We start from the raw sequence: 16,797 nt of genomic DNA, 5'->3' as shown, positions 1-16,797 counted from the left end.
ACTTTTTGTGCTGCGCCCATAAGCACCTGTTATATTAATGGGGGACTTTAACTTCCCGAATATAAATTGGAATGCTGATCCACCCGCTTGTTATCCATATTCTTCAATGTGTAATGAATTTCTTGATCTTTGTTCTTTATTTTCTTTATGTTCTTTATTTTCTTTATTTTAGTATCTGAACCAACAAGAATTTCAAAGGGTACTGCCAATATCTTAGACTTGATATTATGCTCTCAGCCTGACCTTATTACGAATGTTTCATGTATACCTGGTGTAAGCGACCATCTAGTTCATTCATTTAACGACACGTCTCCTCTGTCAAAGCCAGCTGTTAAAAAAAAAGTTAATATATGACTACGACAAGGCAAACTTTAACGATATAAACTTGGAATTATCTAATTTCCTTGACCTGTTTTTAAGTAACTTCAATGATCGCACGGTAGACAATAACTGGATCATATTCAGAAACAAAGTACATGAACTAACTGATAAGTTTATTCCGTCGCGTATTATATCGTCGAATTCTAGGGTGCCTTGGTTAAATTCCCACTAAAGAGGCTTTGCAATCGTAAAAAGCGCCTGTACCGAATCGCAAAAAAAAAAAGTCGCTTGGCATCTAAGTGGGACGCTTACAAGGATGTCAACGAAGCTTACATAGCAGCTAAAAAACTCGCTAAAAGTATGCTTCAAGAACACACTTTGCATACAATACCTACAGAAGACCCGAAAAAGTTTTGGCGCATCTAAACCCTTCCAAAGGTGATACAATAACCTTAGCTGATTCTAGTGGATCAAAAATACCCGACACTGAATGTCCCCGAACCCTAAACTCCATGTTCTGCAGTAATTTCATTCTATGTCCTGATCCTGTGTTTCTCACCCTAAATAGCTGCAATTACCCGGCCATGGATTCTATTAGGATCGAGCCACTTGGGGTAGAAACTGCAATTAAAAATCTAAAGATGTGGTCAAGCCTTGGCCCAGACTTGGTCACCGCAAAGTTTTTGAAAAACGCTTCTGTTTACTCGTCTTTATTACATTCAAAAATATTCCAGCAATCTTTGGACATCCATCAGCTCCCTGCAGACTGGAAAATTGGGAAGGTGGTTCCACTTCACAAGTCCGGCAACAAATGCTCACCTCATAACTGCCGCCCCATTTACCTCATTAGCATTCCTTGTAAAGTACTCGAACATATCTTGTTTTCTCATTTAGTTAAGCACTTAGATGATAACTCATTCTTAACACGCACACAGCACGGTTTCCGCAAACATTTCTCCTGTGAAACACAACTGCTTTCGTTCACTCACAATCTTCAACTTACTCTTGATAAAGGTTCATGCGTAGACTGTGTTTTCTTCGACTTTGAAAAAGCTTTCGACAAGGTATATTCCCGAACTACTCATTTTTAAGCTTAGTAAACTAAATCTTGACCCTAATTTGTTTGCATGGCTAGAGCACTTTCTTCTTAATCGATCCCAGTTCGTTGCATTTAATAACCGCTTCTCTACATTTAGCCCTGTTGAATCTGGCATTCCTCGAGGATCAGTGTTAGGCCCTCTCTGTTTTTTAATTTATGTTAACGACTTACCCAATGAAATTTCTTCTAACATTTATCTCTTTGCTGACGATTGCATTATTCTTCGTGAAACTTCTGACGCTGATGATGTTAACAATCTGCAAAACGACATTAATGCTGTCTGTAACTGGTGCGACTTGTGGTTAATGAAACTAAACCCATCTAAGTGCAAAACCATGCGTGTAACCTGCCGTGAACTTCCTCTTTCGACCTATTACCTTAGTAATACTGCCATGGAACCAGTTACATCCTATAAATACCTAGGTGTCCATTTACCTCTACTCTTTCCTGGTCTTTACACATCGACAGCGTAATCAATAAAAGTAATCACATGTTAGGTTATATCCGCCGAAACTTCTCTTCTGCTCTGTCATCATTAAAGTTAATTTTGTACAAGATGCTAATTAGGAGTAAAATAGAATACGCTTCGTCAATTTGGGACCCATATGCTGAGACACTAACCCAGTCTCTTGAACGTGTTCAACATAATGCCTTGCATTTCATCCTAAGCAATTATAACCGCACGGCAAGCGTAACTTCTATGAAAAACGTCCTCCAACTTCCACCACTTTCTGCTCGTCGCAAATGTTCTCGCCTGGCTCTGTTTCATAAAATATACTTCCATAAATCATATTTGCACGATAATCTTATTTCATCCACAACCTACATTTCTCTTCACATTGATCATCATCACAAAAATGGAGTTTTGCAGTGTCGCAATAGAGCTTGTCATGAGTCTTTTCTTCCTAGGATGTGTCAAGAATGGAACCACCTTCCCACCGTGTTGATTGCTACTGAAGACCAGGCACAATTTCGTACGGCCATAATCAACACCATCGCTTTGGGCTTCACATGTCTATGACTACATCACTTGCTGCCTTCCTTGTTATGTAACCTTTTTTTTTTACCCCACTCCCCTCTGTAATACCTTGTGGTCTTGAGGGTACAATAAATGAAATGAAATGAAAGTAAAAATTTCACTTTCCATTTTTCTCATCACCTTCCCATCAGCGACACTTTGGGTTCGAATGAATTAAAATTATTTATTTATTTATTTATTTCATTTATACATACTGCAGCCTCGGTGAGGCTATTGCAGGAGTGGGCAGTGAAGAAAAAACAAGGAAAGCAAGAAAACGAGATACAGGCACAAAAAATATGAATATCAAGTATAGGTAATTGTTTTCAAAAATACTTGCGTAGGTAAAGAGCGGATATTTCCAGGCAGTGAATTCCAGAGTTCAATGGCCAATGGAAAGAAGCTGTGCTTGAACATCTCCGTTTGGCAAAAGAAAGGGATAAGGTTGAGATTATGAGAACTCCTAGTGATAGAAGGTGGACTAAAGTTCAAATAATTATTTAGTGTGCCAAGGCGCTCAGAATGAATCAGGGTGTGTAAAAATTTCATGCATTCTAAGCGGCGGCGAGATGAAAAAACTGTAAGACCTGTAGCTGTATAATGGGAAGAAGGTGAAACATCTCGGCTATAGTTGCGAAAAATGAAGTGCACTGATTTCTTTTGGACTGATTCTAACTTTTTAATATCGAATTTCTTATGAGGATTCCACATGATGCAGCCATAATCAAGAATAGGGCGGACAAGTGTTTTATACGTCATCAGTTTGGTATCCTTTGGAGCCTTACGCAATGAAGGATGGAGGTAACCGAGACGTCTAAAAGCTTTGTTACATGCGATGTCAATGTGTTTCGACAATGACATGTCATGGGAGAAATGAAGACCAAGGTATTTAAATTCCGTTACTCTTTTTAAATCTTGACCATGGAAAGTGTACGTGAAAAGTGATGGAGATGGGCATCTGGAAAAGGACATGGAAACAGTTTTAGAGAAATTAATGTTCATTTGCCATTCCTTGCACCACCTACAAAATTTTGCAAAGGAGTCATTAAGTAAATCATGATCCATTGGTGTGTTAATACTACGATAGAGGAGTAGCGTAAGTAGCGTAAATCATCAGCGTAAAGGCAAATATTAACGGACACGCAATGCAGCAAGTCATTAATATATAATAAGAAAAGAAGCGGGCCGAAAACGGAACCTTGTGGGACGCTGGATGAAACACTGACAGGAGAGGAAATAGAGCCGTTAAAGTGCACAGACTGGGAACTGGGTTAGGAAGCTATGTATCCAACCAACCAGAGAAGGGTTATTTAGAATGGAGTTAAGCTTGGTAGAGGAGTTTTGGGTGTGGGACGGTGTCAAAAGCTTGGGATAAGTCAACAAAAATGCCGTCAATCTGTCCGCCTGAATCCAATGACTAACAAATATTGTGCGTGAATTCGATTAGTTGGGTAGTGGTGCTATATCCGCGATGGAAACCATGTTGGTAATTGGATAGGATATTGTGGCTTTCAAGAAATTCCATGATGTGTTTAAAAATTATATGTTCGAGTAACTTGCATGAGTGGGCAGTTAATGAAATGGGTCTATAGTTCTGCAGAAGTTGAGCGTTACCGGATTTGTATATCGGAATGACCGTAGCAAGTTTCCAAGATTGGGGAACAGTGGAGGTGGATAATGATTTACGGAAGATAACGGAGAGGTATCTGCTTGTCCAAAGGGAGTAGCGAACGAGGAAGGAATTGGGTATGTCATCTGGGCCGCAGCTCTTTTTAGTATCTAAATGAAGGATCATGTTCAGAACACCTGAACTAGAGACGACGATGTCTTCAATAGGAGGGCATGGGTCACAGCTAAAAGGTGGAAGTGAAGAGTTATCCTGTGTGAACACTGAATGAAAATAGGTGTTAAAAGCGGAAGCAATCGTGAGTGAATCTGAAACTGCAACGTCCTTAACAACTAAACTGTTAGTTGTGCTGTTACTTGGTATTATCGATTTCCAGAACATACGAGGGTTTGTTTTCATTAATTTGGCAAAGTAACAGCATGGTAGAAATCCTTGGCAGATGTTAGTTTCTGGCGAAGTTCCTTCTTGAGATCATTGAACTCTGCAATTTTGTCTGGATTACCATTTCTTTTAGACTTGCGCAATCGCGAAACACGATGCGATAAATGCAGTAGTCCTCTTGTCATCCACGGTGAATTATCATTTTTCTTTTTTGTTTTCAGGGGAACAAACTGGTTGACACATGTTTCAACAATATTCTCAAAATACCCTACGGCAACATCAACATCATTGTTTAAAGATAATTCATGAAACTTCTCAAACGATTCGCTAAGTGTGTCGGTAATTGCAGCATCGTAGGCGCGGCTAAAATCACGAAAAGTGCCGTACTCAATCCGCGGTTTGGGAACAATACAGCAAATCGAGACCAGTACGGCTTTGTGGTCAGAAATCCCGTCAGTAACGCAGCACTGGAAGCCACTTTCGAAAAGACTTGAGCCAAAAAAAACTAAACCTAGGACAGCCATTTCCCTGGTGTTCTCGTGGACAATCTGTTTAAGACTGAGTAATAGGGAAAGGCGCAATAATTTTCTTGAGAGTGACACGTCGGAGCTGGTAATGGTAAGAGAGGGCCAGTGAATGCCTGGTGCATTAAAATCTCCCATAAGTATTATATTTGATGATTTCAAATCATGCAGAATGTTGATAAGAAAACCGAACTGATCACCACAAGAGCCAGGAGTCCGGTAAAACACTCCAATTAGCGCGGATGACCTTTCCAAATGAATCCTAATAATAATAATAATATTTGGGGTTTTACATGCCAAAACCACTTTCTGATTATGAGGCACGCCGTAGTGGAGGACTCCAGAAATTTTGACCACCTGGGGTTCTTTAATGTGCACCTAAATCTAAGCACACGGGTGTTTTCGCATTTCGCCCCCATCGAAATGCGGCCGCCGTGGCCGGGATTCGATCCCGCGACCTCGTGCTCAGCAGCCCAACACCATCCCAAATGAATCTTGCACAAAAGCAATTCAATTTCCCATGGGGTTTCAAGAACTGAAAATTTCAGGTGGGACTGTATATACCGTATTTACACGATTGTAAGTCGACCCCCCCATATCGCTTGACCGGGAAAAAAAAAAAAAAAAACCCGAGGGCGCATTCGATAACGAAAATTTATTAGTAGCTGACACGGTCATTGGACTACTCGTCTTCACTAGTGCTGCCATCGTCATCGTTGCTGCGGTTCCACAGCGCGTCGTGGTCCAGCGAAATTTCAACTTTGGCAAACAACCGCACCAGGACATCTTGCAGAACAGCAGTCCACGCCAAATGCACCCAACCACACGCAGCTGTCAGGGAGGCTCTTTTGACAGGTCCGGTTGGCGTAATTTTGCAGTCTTCTGCCGCCAGCCACTCGTTGTACTCACGGCGGAGCAGAACCTTAAAATTAAGGCAGAGGTCCGGGCTTATTTCATGACCGCGTCGCACTTCACTGGCAGGGACCGATCATGCATTTCAGCGACGTACGCCGCAAGCTTAGCCTACAGCTCCGGAAAGCGTCCAGACTTCGGCACGTGGGAAATTTCTCACTTGCCGTCACACAGGCGAAAATTTTGCTTCGCTGCAGTCGCCACTCTCGCACCACCCGTTTAGAAACATCGAAATTGCGGCCCGCTGCGCAGTGATTTGTTTCTTCGGCGTAAAGGATGGCAGCTCTCTTGAACGCTGCTGTGAACGAGTGCCGAAAGATTAGTGGGCCTGCAGCACTCATGACGACTGGGGAAGCGTAAAAGTAGCACGTAGCCGAAGTGGAGCGCGTCAAGAAGTTAGTCAAACCAATACCAATGCCTTTAAACAGAGAAAGAGAAACCCGCGAGCGGTGTCTGCTCTTCCATGAACTACCGATACTCCCCGCAAGCGCCGCCGTTCTGAGGGTGCCACCGCAAATGGGAACAGCGGCGCTTTTATCAACTATCGATACCCCCCCCATGAGTGTTGCATGCACTGTAAGACTCTCAAAAACGTTGAAAAACCCTTCCGAAAAGCGAACAAACACGCGGGATAGCGAAAAGATACGGGTAGGGCCATAGAGCAAACATAAAATTGTAACTACGTTGTAGCTCTCATTGGTATGGCTTCTTTTGGCGGGGCCATGTTTTGGTTTCGATTGTAAGTCGACCCCCCCCGACTTCAGACTTTCAAATTTTAAAAAAGGGGTCGACTTACAATCGTGTAAATACGGTAGAGGGCGACACCGCCGTCTCTACCATTTGGTCTGTCAACTCTTACCAACGTGTATCCACTTAACACAACTTCGGAGTCATATATGCTGTCATGTAGCCATGTTTCCGTAATGCCTATAATATGGGGGGCATAGAGTTTCGCACTACATTACCTAGAGAGAAATCTGGCGCTGCTGGGCTGTGGTATGCATGGGAATGCCGGTATATTGTGGATTCGGATTGGCATCGTTCTCGTAGAGACAGGACACCTTGAAGACGCGCTTGGCAAATACCGTTCCGTCTGTCACAATGATTCACTTTCTACTAAAACAGCACGTGAAAAGCTGTTTTAGCTTTATTATTACGCGAAAACATGTTTTGTTTAACTATGAGAGCTTGTTATTGTGTGTACGACTACATGTTACGTAAAAAGTATCAGCGGGCCGCTAAAGTTGGAGGACAGACAACAAGGTTCGCGCTCGCTTTGAAACAGTTGGTCGTCTGTTCTTGCTTTTCTTCGCTTGGTCATGCATCGTGGGTGAGTAAAGATGTAATATGCGTGAATCGAAACATTTTATGAAGATTTTACTTTGAGAACGCGTTATTTGCGTAGCCATATCCACATTTTAGACGAAGCCTCTTACAACATCAGCCAACACGAGCCTCGTAGACACATATACCGTCATTCCCATGACGGCACGGTGCCCCCTTGAGAAACTCCCATAGACGGTGGCGCCAGATTACCCTCTAGGTGTTATAGTGAGAAACTTTATGATGGGGGGAATGAGCAGCAACTAGAGAGATGAAGTCGGAAAATTTATTGAGAAGGCTTCTTGCATTAATATTTAAAACTCGGAGGTCATTGGTTTTGCGACGAAGGAGTCAAGGCGGAGAGACAGGTTTGAGGAGTCCGCACGTGACATGCTTGATTGCAGAGTCCAAGGCACATACGCTTGAGTGGCTTAGCAGCAGGTCCACATGCAAGGTGCGCGAAGTACTTGGTCATGAAGTCAGTGGCACCGTGGGTCTAAGATGTGCAGAAATGAAGGGGTCAGCCGTGCTTCTGTGATATATGCATCACACCCATTTCGACACTCACTGAGATCACAGTGGTCAAGACATCAAGAGCCTGTGAAGTGCAAAGAGCAGACAACACCCCCTACAGAGCAAGCACCGGACCATTGGTGAAGCACGCAGGAGTCACGTGGCGGGCGGGGGCCAATCGAAGAGTTCAGAATGACCTTCAATCATTTGCTTCTTGTGTGCTTATTTCTGCATGAAGGAGATAGCCGAAGTGGCAAATTTGAAGACGGAAATACGCAAATTCTAATGAGATCAACATGGCAGCGGTCAGCTATGCCGTCCAGAGATATTGTGGCTTAAAAAAATTGGTTTTTTTTTGCAACCTCCGCGAAATATTTCGACACCACTGATTGATATAACAAATTTTTTAGATCCCTTCTACACGGTTTTAAGTGAAGATATTTCAAAATAACATAAAAAGAGAGCTACAGAAACTAAGAATGTAATCTTCAAAAAATTGCATTTTGGACTGTTTTTTTGCAATGCAACGACTGCATGCCCCCTTAATGATATAGCAGATAATATTCAACTGACTTGACTTCTTTAACCATTTCGTATGCACCACTTCACATCATTTGAATACCAACATCTGTATTGCAACTGTATAATCTTTTTCTCCCTTTGCTGAATCCTGATTCAAAAAATGTACTTTAATTGATACTAGCTGCCTGTATGACTTATGTCTTATGTGCTGAATTTTCAACATGAATTCTTGCTAACTTGCTTGGTTAACTCTACGAATTAGGCAGCCTGGTAAAAGATAGCCCTCACTGTTTATAAGGATTCTGGGGTTTTACATGCCAAAACCACGATCTGATTAAAGTGGAACCCCAATTATACGACTTTCTCAGGACCGCGAAAAAGCGTCATAAGGTGCAGGCGTTGTAAAACTTGAACATAAATTATGCCTACAAAAATACTACTTACTTCGCCTGACGGATTTACGAGAAACTTCAATGTAGACTACTAACATACTCTGCAGGGCTTGGAAACCCAAATTACCAAAAAAGTAAATGCGATCAGAATTAATGCTGCAGTATAGGTACCAATCATGCTTTATTCAAACAAACCTTTATGGCACTCCACTGCCCACTGCCGTGATTCCTGCCAGCCAGCGCGAACTTTTAAAAAATTCGGTAAGTTTCTTTTGGACCTTGTTTGATCCGTGAACCAAGAGCTTTCGCTCGAGTTGGGCAACGTCCGAAAGGAGGTCCTCTACAACGTCGCGTAAATACATGAAGTTCCGGATGCTGTCTACGTGCCGTAGGACCTCTGGGAACGTAGTAGGCACAGGCATGGCATCTGTGGCGTCGTTGTCCTCGTCCGATGTCGCAGCAGTGTCAGCAGTAGGCCAAGCCTCCTTGAGGGCGTCATCCAGAGACACCTCGTTGCATCACAATGTTGCACTCTGCCTCTAAGTACTCGGCAAAGGTCGTGGTGAGGTTAAAACCCTCGAAATCGTCATCGGCGAAGCATGCACCGGCCTCAAGCAGCATCGAGGTTGTTGCGTCCCCAGCAGAGGAGGCAGTCTCTCGCTTAAAGCCACAGTGCTTGAACGAGTTAGCGATTGTGCTTCGCGACACTGAGTTCCCCGAACTGGCAATAAAATGCATGGCGTCGAGCACAGTGATCTTTTTTTCCGACTTGCTGTGTTCCATAGCCACCAGCCGACGCTGCACTAACCGCTTCCAGTACCCTTGATTGACGCACTTAATGATGCCGGCATCCAGCAGCTGCAGCCGGCTTGTGTTGTTGGTAGAAAAAAAAAGCAACCTCTATGTTCCTCAGGCTAGATGTATCTGGGGGGCGGCACGGTGCGCTGTTCCCGAAAAGCAATATTTTCCTCGCGTTAGCAACCATTTTGTTACCTAGGTGCTACAAAAAATTGCTGAAGAGCGAAGACGTCATCCACGCGTTTTTGTTGAAGTTGTTGTAGCTGCACGGCAGCGTCTTCCAAGTTCTTAAAGCACCGTGGCTTTGTAAACTTTCCAACAATGAGCACGGGCAGCCTCTCGGAATCACCCTCGTTAGCACAGAATAGTGCCATCACACGCTCTTTGCTCTGCTTGCCACTATGACAGCTGTCACCCTTAAACGCAAGGGTTTGCTTGGGCTGCATATAGTAAAAAATACTGCTCTCATCGGCGTTGAAAACGTCGCAGGGCTTATATGCAGCAATCATCTCTAGCAGCGACTCCATCCACTTGTTCACCATCGAAACTTCCACGGAAGTGCTTTATGCGCAGGAGCGGCTGTACACAATCCTGTTTCGTTTTTTAAAGTGATCCAGCCACCTGCTTGATGCCTGAAAGTCATCGATGCCCAGACGCAATGCCACAAGGTCTGCCTTTTTTTTAGAATGGCACCATCAACGTTGATTGCAGAGCTCCGTGCTTGATGCAGCCACTTTACGAGGATTTTTTCTAGCTTCTCATGCTGTCCTTCTTTTGCCGCTTTCTGCTTGAGCCCAAACTTGTTGGCATTCTGAAATACCACCGCTTTGTTTGCCACGATCATGTTAATCGAAGATTCGGGTATGCGAAGGTCCCGGGCAATGCTGGCTTTCGTGGCTCCCTGCCGCTTTTCCGCTTCCTCGATAATATTTAGCTTATCGCCGAGTGACAGAACTATCCACTTTCAGGACATTGTGTGTCGTGTTGCTCCACACAACTCAAAACCTCTGCTGAACGCTGGTTGCTAGGATTATGGCGAAGAACACATGCGATAAACCTAGGCCTCTCCGCGCTACCTAGTCGGCAATCTCCTGCAGGGAAACTGGAAGGAGAGAAGCGCTTCCCCAACGCGACGCCGCCGAGAAGAGAGGGAGAAAGTGATTGTGGAGAAGAAAAGGCACTATTTCAGCACAGCGAGCATCGCGGGTGGCTGCTGGTGGAGGAAAGAGAAACAGACGATGACACGAGGCAGGGAAGAAAGCTGCGTCGGAGCTAACTGGTCAAGCGGTGTCAAGCGCTCTGCATGAAGAGAGATGGAGCGAGGAAAGAGACCCGCGGCACTTTGCTTTCATCCGCCATTCCATCCCGCAATTCGCGAGGGTCGTCATATAACGCAGGTCAGGCGTAAAATTGCGTCGGATAATCGGGGTTTTTAATGCATCGCTTCAGCGTGCCTTATTCGCTGGGACTGCGCCAGGTCGTCGCAAAACCGAGGGACGTATAACCGGGGTTCCACTGAATAAGGCACGCTGTAGTGGGGGGCTCTGGAAATTTAGAGCACATGGGGTTCTTTTACGTGCACCTAAATCTAAATACACGGGTGTTTTCGCATTTCGCTCCCATAGAAATCAGGCTGCCATGGCTGGGATTCGATCCCACGAGCTCATGCTTAGCAGCCCAATACCATAGCCACTAAGCAACCACAGCGGGTCACACTGTTTATAATCAAGCACAGTGTTTCAGCTCACCTGAACCTTGTCCCAGGGATGTGAGCTGTAGCACTGGTCGAAACACTCCAAGAACTCTGCACATGTTGTCTGCACACAGAGAAAACAACACACCCCTGGTGAGTACAATACAAAAGCAACATTTTAGCTTAGTGGTGAAGGCTATTGTGGTGCAAATGGGACAAAGCACAAAGAAACAGACACGATGGACACTACACTCACTAGTGATTAATTTTGTTACCCCAGCAGAACAGGAAAAAACATGCAGAGTAATGTGCATGAGTACGTGTTCAACACAGCAGAGAAAAAGAATAGAAAAAAAAATAAAATCTTGGATCTTAATAGTCAGAGAAGCGTGTAGCTGATGCAATTCGCGCCTCTTTTTTGTTATACAGAAAGCCTCCAAACATTCACATGCAGTGATTTTATTGCTTCCACCCAAGATCTTTATCTCGTGAAACCTCCTTCCCGTGTTGAACCTGTATGCATGCACTTATTCAGCGCACTTTTCTTGCTCGGCAAAATAAATCATTTGTGAATGTACGGCCTGTGGAGTCTGGTTCTCTGTTCTATGTTCTTGCCTTATTTGTGCTACAGTGGCATCATCAAAGTCACACAAGAACAAGTTATACTATAAGGCTGCGTTCACACCTGGGAAATGGCAAGCGGGCGGAAAAGCCAAAGCAGCCAGAAAATCTTTTCCGCGCATGTACGAGATGTTCATATTTGTTTCGCAACTGCAGCGGAAACCCCTGCCGCTTTCACCCACATCCATCTAGTTTGCGTATGTTTGTCTGAGTGGTGGCGCTGTTCATCACACTATTTCAAGTCATACGTTCAATCACTGACCCATGAGTTACTAAAAGCTATCATTTCACGCAACTGCGCGTGTCATCAACTTTGGTCTACCATGGAATATAAACAAGACATAGTTTCAATAGCTTTAGCTAGCTGCTTTTCCTAAAAATAGACAATGAATGTTAAATTAAAATGTTAAATGTTAAATTTTACGACCGGATGTTTACATGTTAATCAATCGTAAAAATCGGTCCCAGACTGATTTTTTCGTCGCCTGGTTTTCCGCCTGTTTTTCCACCTAGGCGGGCGGATTTTGTCAAGCTTTTTCCGCTTCCGCCTGCTCCGAGACCAAGCGTGAACGTAGCCTAACTTAAAAAGCAAAGACAGGCTACACTTAAAGCACAACGATAGCGGTGAACACAGTTGGCGATCGGCGAAAATCTGATCATTGGGACAAGCACGTCGGCTTTTATAGATCAGTCATCGAATGTTCCAGAGTAACCGCTGGGACCCGTGTGTCTTCCACAAAGTTCTACATTATTCACGTCGTGCATACATGCAATCAGATTACACAAGTTGCGGTGAAAGACAGCGGATGGAACCATCGAAAATATTACAGAAACTTCTTTTACATGCAGGCGCGTCCTGCGCTGTGCGATAACATTTCTTAGGTGGTGAGAAGTGGTCGTTTGATAAAGATAAAGAAGTACACGTGTCATTACCCCCCTCTTAAAACGCATCGTCCGATGCTACAAATATAAGAGAGCAAAACACAAAAGGACACTTATTAAACAAGTGACAAAACAATGAAAAGAAACAAATTCCAAAGGTCAGTTACGCGAAGTCCCAAGTTCATTAACGCTGGTGGTATGGCTTGAGTCGCACAACGTGGACTACTTCGGGTCGTGAGCGGCACCGCTGTGAATGTGAAATGCCATTTGGCACGACCTCATAGTCCAGTGCACCAATACGTCAGATGATCTTGCACGGTCCGAAATAGCGACGCAAAAGCTTCTCGCTCAGTCTTCGTCGGTGTATAGGGGTCTAAACCCAAACACGATCACCGGGCTGGTACTCGACGAAGCGTCGTCGGAGGTTCTAGTGTTGGCTGCCGGCCCTTTGCTGGTTCTTGATCCCCAGGCGGGCGAGCTGTCGGGCTTCTTCGGCGAGCTGCAGATAGGTAGCGACGTCAAGATTCTCCTCGTCAGTGACGTGCGGCAGCATGGCGTCGAGCGTCGTCGTCGGGTTCCTGCCGTAAACCAGCTTGAATGGTGTGATCTGTGTTGTTTCTAGCACCGCCGTGTTGTAAGCAAAGGTTACGTATGGCAGGACCACGTCCCACGTCTTGTGCTCGTCGTCCACGTACATTGCTAGCATGTCGGCGAGGGTCTTGTTCAGGCACTCCGCGAGACCATTCGTCTGTGGGTGGTAGGCAGTTGTCCTCCTGTGGCTTGTATGGCTGTACTGCAGAATGGCTTGGGTGAGCTCTGCTGTAAACGCTGTTCCTCTGTCGGTGATGAGGACTTCTGGGGCACCCTGTCACAGCAGAATGTTCTCGACGAAAAATTTCGCCCCTTCGGCTGCGCTACCTTTCGGTAGAGCTTTAGTTTCGGCAAAGCGGGTGAGATAGTCCATCGCCACAACGATCCACTTATTTCTGGATGTTGACGCCGGGAACGGTCCCAATAAATCGATCCCGATCTGCTGAAATGGTTGGCAAGGAGGTTTGATCGGCTGTAGTAATCCTGCTGGTGTTGTCGGTGGTGTCTTGCGTCGCTGACAGTCTCGGCATGTCTTGACGTAACGGGCGACGTCGGCGGTCAGACGTGGCCAGTAATACCTTTCCTGTATCCTCGACAGCGTCCAAGAGAATCTGAGGTGCCAAGCGTTTGAACTGTCATGTAGGGCGTGGAGTACTTCTGGACACAGCGCTGACGGAACAACCAGAAGGTAGCTGGCGCGAACTGGCAAGAGGTTCTTCTTCATGAGCAGGTTGTTTTGTAGCGTGAACGAAGACAATCCGCACTTAAATACCCTAGGTACTACGTCGGCGTTCCCTTTCAAATACTCGACAAGGCCTTTTACCTCCAGGTCTGCTCGTTGCTGTTTAGTGAAGTCTTCTGCACTTATTATACCGAGGAAGGCGTTGTAATCCTCCTCGTCTTCCAGCGGGGGATCGATGGGGGCGTGTGATAGGCAGTTGGCGTCTGAGTGTTTTCGTCCGGACTTGTAGATTACCGTGACGTCATGTTCTTGCAGTCTGAGGCTCCACCTTGCCAGCCGTCCTGAAGGGTCCTTTAAGTTAGCTAGCTAGCCAACACAACGCATGATGGTCGCTGACGACTTCGAATGGCCTGCCATATAGGCAAGGGCAGAATTTTGCTGTAGCCCAAATGATGGTGAGCCATTCCTTTTCAGTCGTAGAATAATTGCCTTCCGCTTTTGACAGCGACCGGCTAGCATAAGATATCGCCCGTTCGTCCTCCTTTCTTCTAGACTAGGACAGCACCGAGGCCTAGGCTACTGGCGTCAGCGTGGATTTCGGTATTGGTGTCTTCGTAAAAATGTGCAAGTACCGGCAGTGACTGCATGCGTCGTTTTAGTTCTTGAAATGCGTTGGCCTGTGGCGTTTGCCACTTAAACTCGACATCAGATTTGGTTAGATATGTTAGTGGCTCAGCAACGCGCGAAAAGTTCTTGACAAAGCGCCTATAGTAGGCACACATGCCAAGGAATCTACGCAGTGCCTTCTTGTCGATGGGCTGCTGGAACTTTGCAATGGGAGCTGTTTTCTGCGGGTCGGGGCATACTTCAGACTTGCTGATGATGTGGTCTAGGAACAGAAGTTCATCGTAAGCGAAGCGGCACTTTTCTGGCTTCAGAGTGAGCCCTGATGACCTCTAGTACTGTCGCAAGCCGCCTAAGATGATCGTCAAAATTTCCAGCGAAGACGACATCTTCCGAGTAAACAAGACAGGTCTGCCACTTCAATCCTGCTAACACCGTGTCCATGACGCGCTGGAACGCTGCAGGCGCCGAGCACAGTCCGAATGGCATGACCTTGAACTCGTAGAGGCCGTCTGGTGTGATGAAGGTAGTCTTTTCGCGATCTCTCTCGTCGACTTCTATTTGCCAGTAGCCAGACTTGAGGTCCATCGATGAGAAGTATTTAGCGTTGCAGAGCCGCTCCAATGCGTCGTCCATCCGTGGAATTAGGTATACGTCTTTCTTCGTGATCTTGTTCAGTCGATGATAATCAACGCAGAAACGTAAGGTTTCGTCGTTTTTCTTCACCAGGACAACAGGTGATGCCCATGGGCTTTTCAATGGCTGGATGATGTCGTCGCGGAGCATTTCGTCGCCTTGTTGCCTAATAGCGTCACATTCTCGCGTCGAAATTCGGTAAGGGCTCTGGCGGAGTCGAGTGCACTCTTCGGTTATTATGTGCACTCTGCGGCAAGTTGTTTTTTCATCCACATTCATTTCAAATAATTTATTTCTTTAATTCAACTAGGAAGTACAAGTAATTTCCCCTATGTTTTCCTTGGTGTCTTTGTCTGTTGGGCTTCTCATGAGATGATTAATAGAAATCGGGCCCGCCTTTCTTCTCGCGGTATCATCTGTGCTATACACCTGCTGCTCCGCGTAGCTTCCGATCACTCGGTTTCTTACAAGCCAAGTGGCAACGTCTTGGTCACTCACAGAAGCCGCTTCGCTGACAATCGATTTGAAAACAATCCCATCATCATCATCATCAGCCTGGTTACGCCCACTGCAGGGCAAAGGCCTCTCCCATACTTCTCCAACAACCCCGGTCATGTACTAATTGTGGCCAGGCCGTCCCTGCAAACTTCTTAATCTCATCCGCCCACCTAACTTTCTGCCGCCCCCTGCTACGCTTCCCTTCCCTTGGGATCCAGTTCGTAACCCTTAATGACCATCGGTTATCTTCCCTCCTCATTACATGTCCTGCCCATGCCCATTTCTTTTTCTTGATTTCAACTAACATGTCATTAACTCGCGTTTGTTCCCTCACCCAATCTGCTCTTTTCTTATCCCTTAACGTTACACCTATCATTCCAACAATCCCATGCTGCACTTTGAATCAATGTAGGCAGCTATTGCCTGGGCAGAAGTCCGAAAAATTTAGCAGGAATGCAATGTTTTTGCTTTGTCCAGCATCACTGGTCCACTTATCAGCATGTTGCGAGCCCGTGTGTCAACGAACCACTTAAAGGGCAGCTGGAAGGTTTTCCAGAAAAAATGAGTGAAGAGCTGTATGTCATGGTTTTCAACCCTCCGAATTTGAATATCGCATCGAAATCGAGCAAAAGAAACGCAAACAGCTTTTATTTCGACGAAAAGTGCAGCAGCAGACTCGGAGCAGCTCGCGTGCTTTGTTTCCGCCTGTGATTGGTTGGGCGCCTCGTGACGTCATCACTGGTGTTTGTCCGGACCGACCGCTGCCGATACACATGAAGCACGGCGCAAGGTAGTTTGTGTTGTTTTGCCGAGACGGTAATGGAAAACTTTGAGAGCTTGCGCTTCTTTTAGGAGTTCATGTTAGGTCCAAACCCAATGACACCGATTTTGCGCGCGACAAGCGATGGCTTCAAGCGACAAAACGGGCTGTCGCTTGAGCAGATTGCTCGGTGCTGTCACTCGATCGCTTGTTTCTAGAAATCTAGAACTCGTCGCTCGTCGCCCGGAAGTGCTATGAGCGACTAGCCAATAGCGCGAAGCCGGAACTGAATGTACATAACTCAAATACTACTGATTGCCGCACGGAACGAGCAAACTATTGAATTTTACACGTGCAAGAATAAGAACCTAGTGCAAGAC

The 16,797-nt window shown here is 45.5% G+C and overlaps 1 protein-coding gene across 6 annotated transcripts in view; it reads right to left on the bottom strand.

The window, feature by feature from the left end:
- TTLL12 (Tubulin tyrosine ligase-like 12) overlaps positions 1-16,797 on the bottom strand; it is a 386,517-nt gene that overhangs the window by 100,667 nt on the left and 269,053 nt on the right. For 5 of the 6 annotated variants that reach the window (XM_075677907.1, XM_075677908.1, XM_075677909.1 and 2 more), the window contains one exon: positions 11,179-11,247. In XM_075677907.1, the coding sequence (XP_075534022.1) occupies positions 11,179-11,247 (69 nt within the window). Of the gene's footprint in view, positions 1-7,477; positions 7,947-11,178; positions 11,248-16,797 lie in introns of those variants that run through there. The other variant, XM_075677910.1, reaches the window with a different exon arrangement.

The sequence above is a fragment of the Dermacentor variabilis genome, unplaced genomic scaffold (assembly GCF_050947875.1).
Source record: "Dermacentor variabilis isolate Ectoservices unplaced genomic scaffold, ASM5094787v1 scaffold_14, whole genome shotgun sequence".
NCBI classification, from domain to species: domain Eukaryota; kingdom Metazoa; phylum Arthropoda; class Arachnida; order Ixodida; family Ixodidae; genus Dermacentor; species Dermacentor variabilis.
The sequence above is the reverse complement of the archived record's forward strand: the minus strand, read 5'-3'. Positions and strand labels throughout refer to the sequence as shown.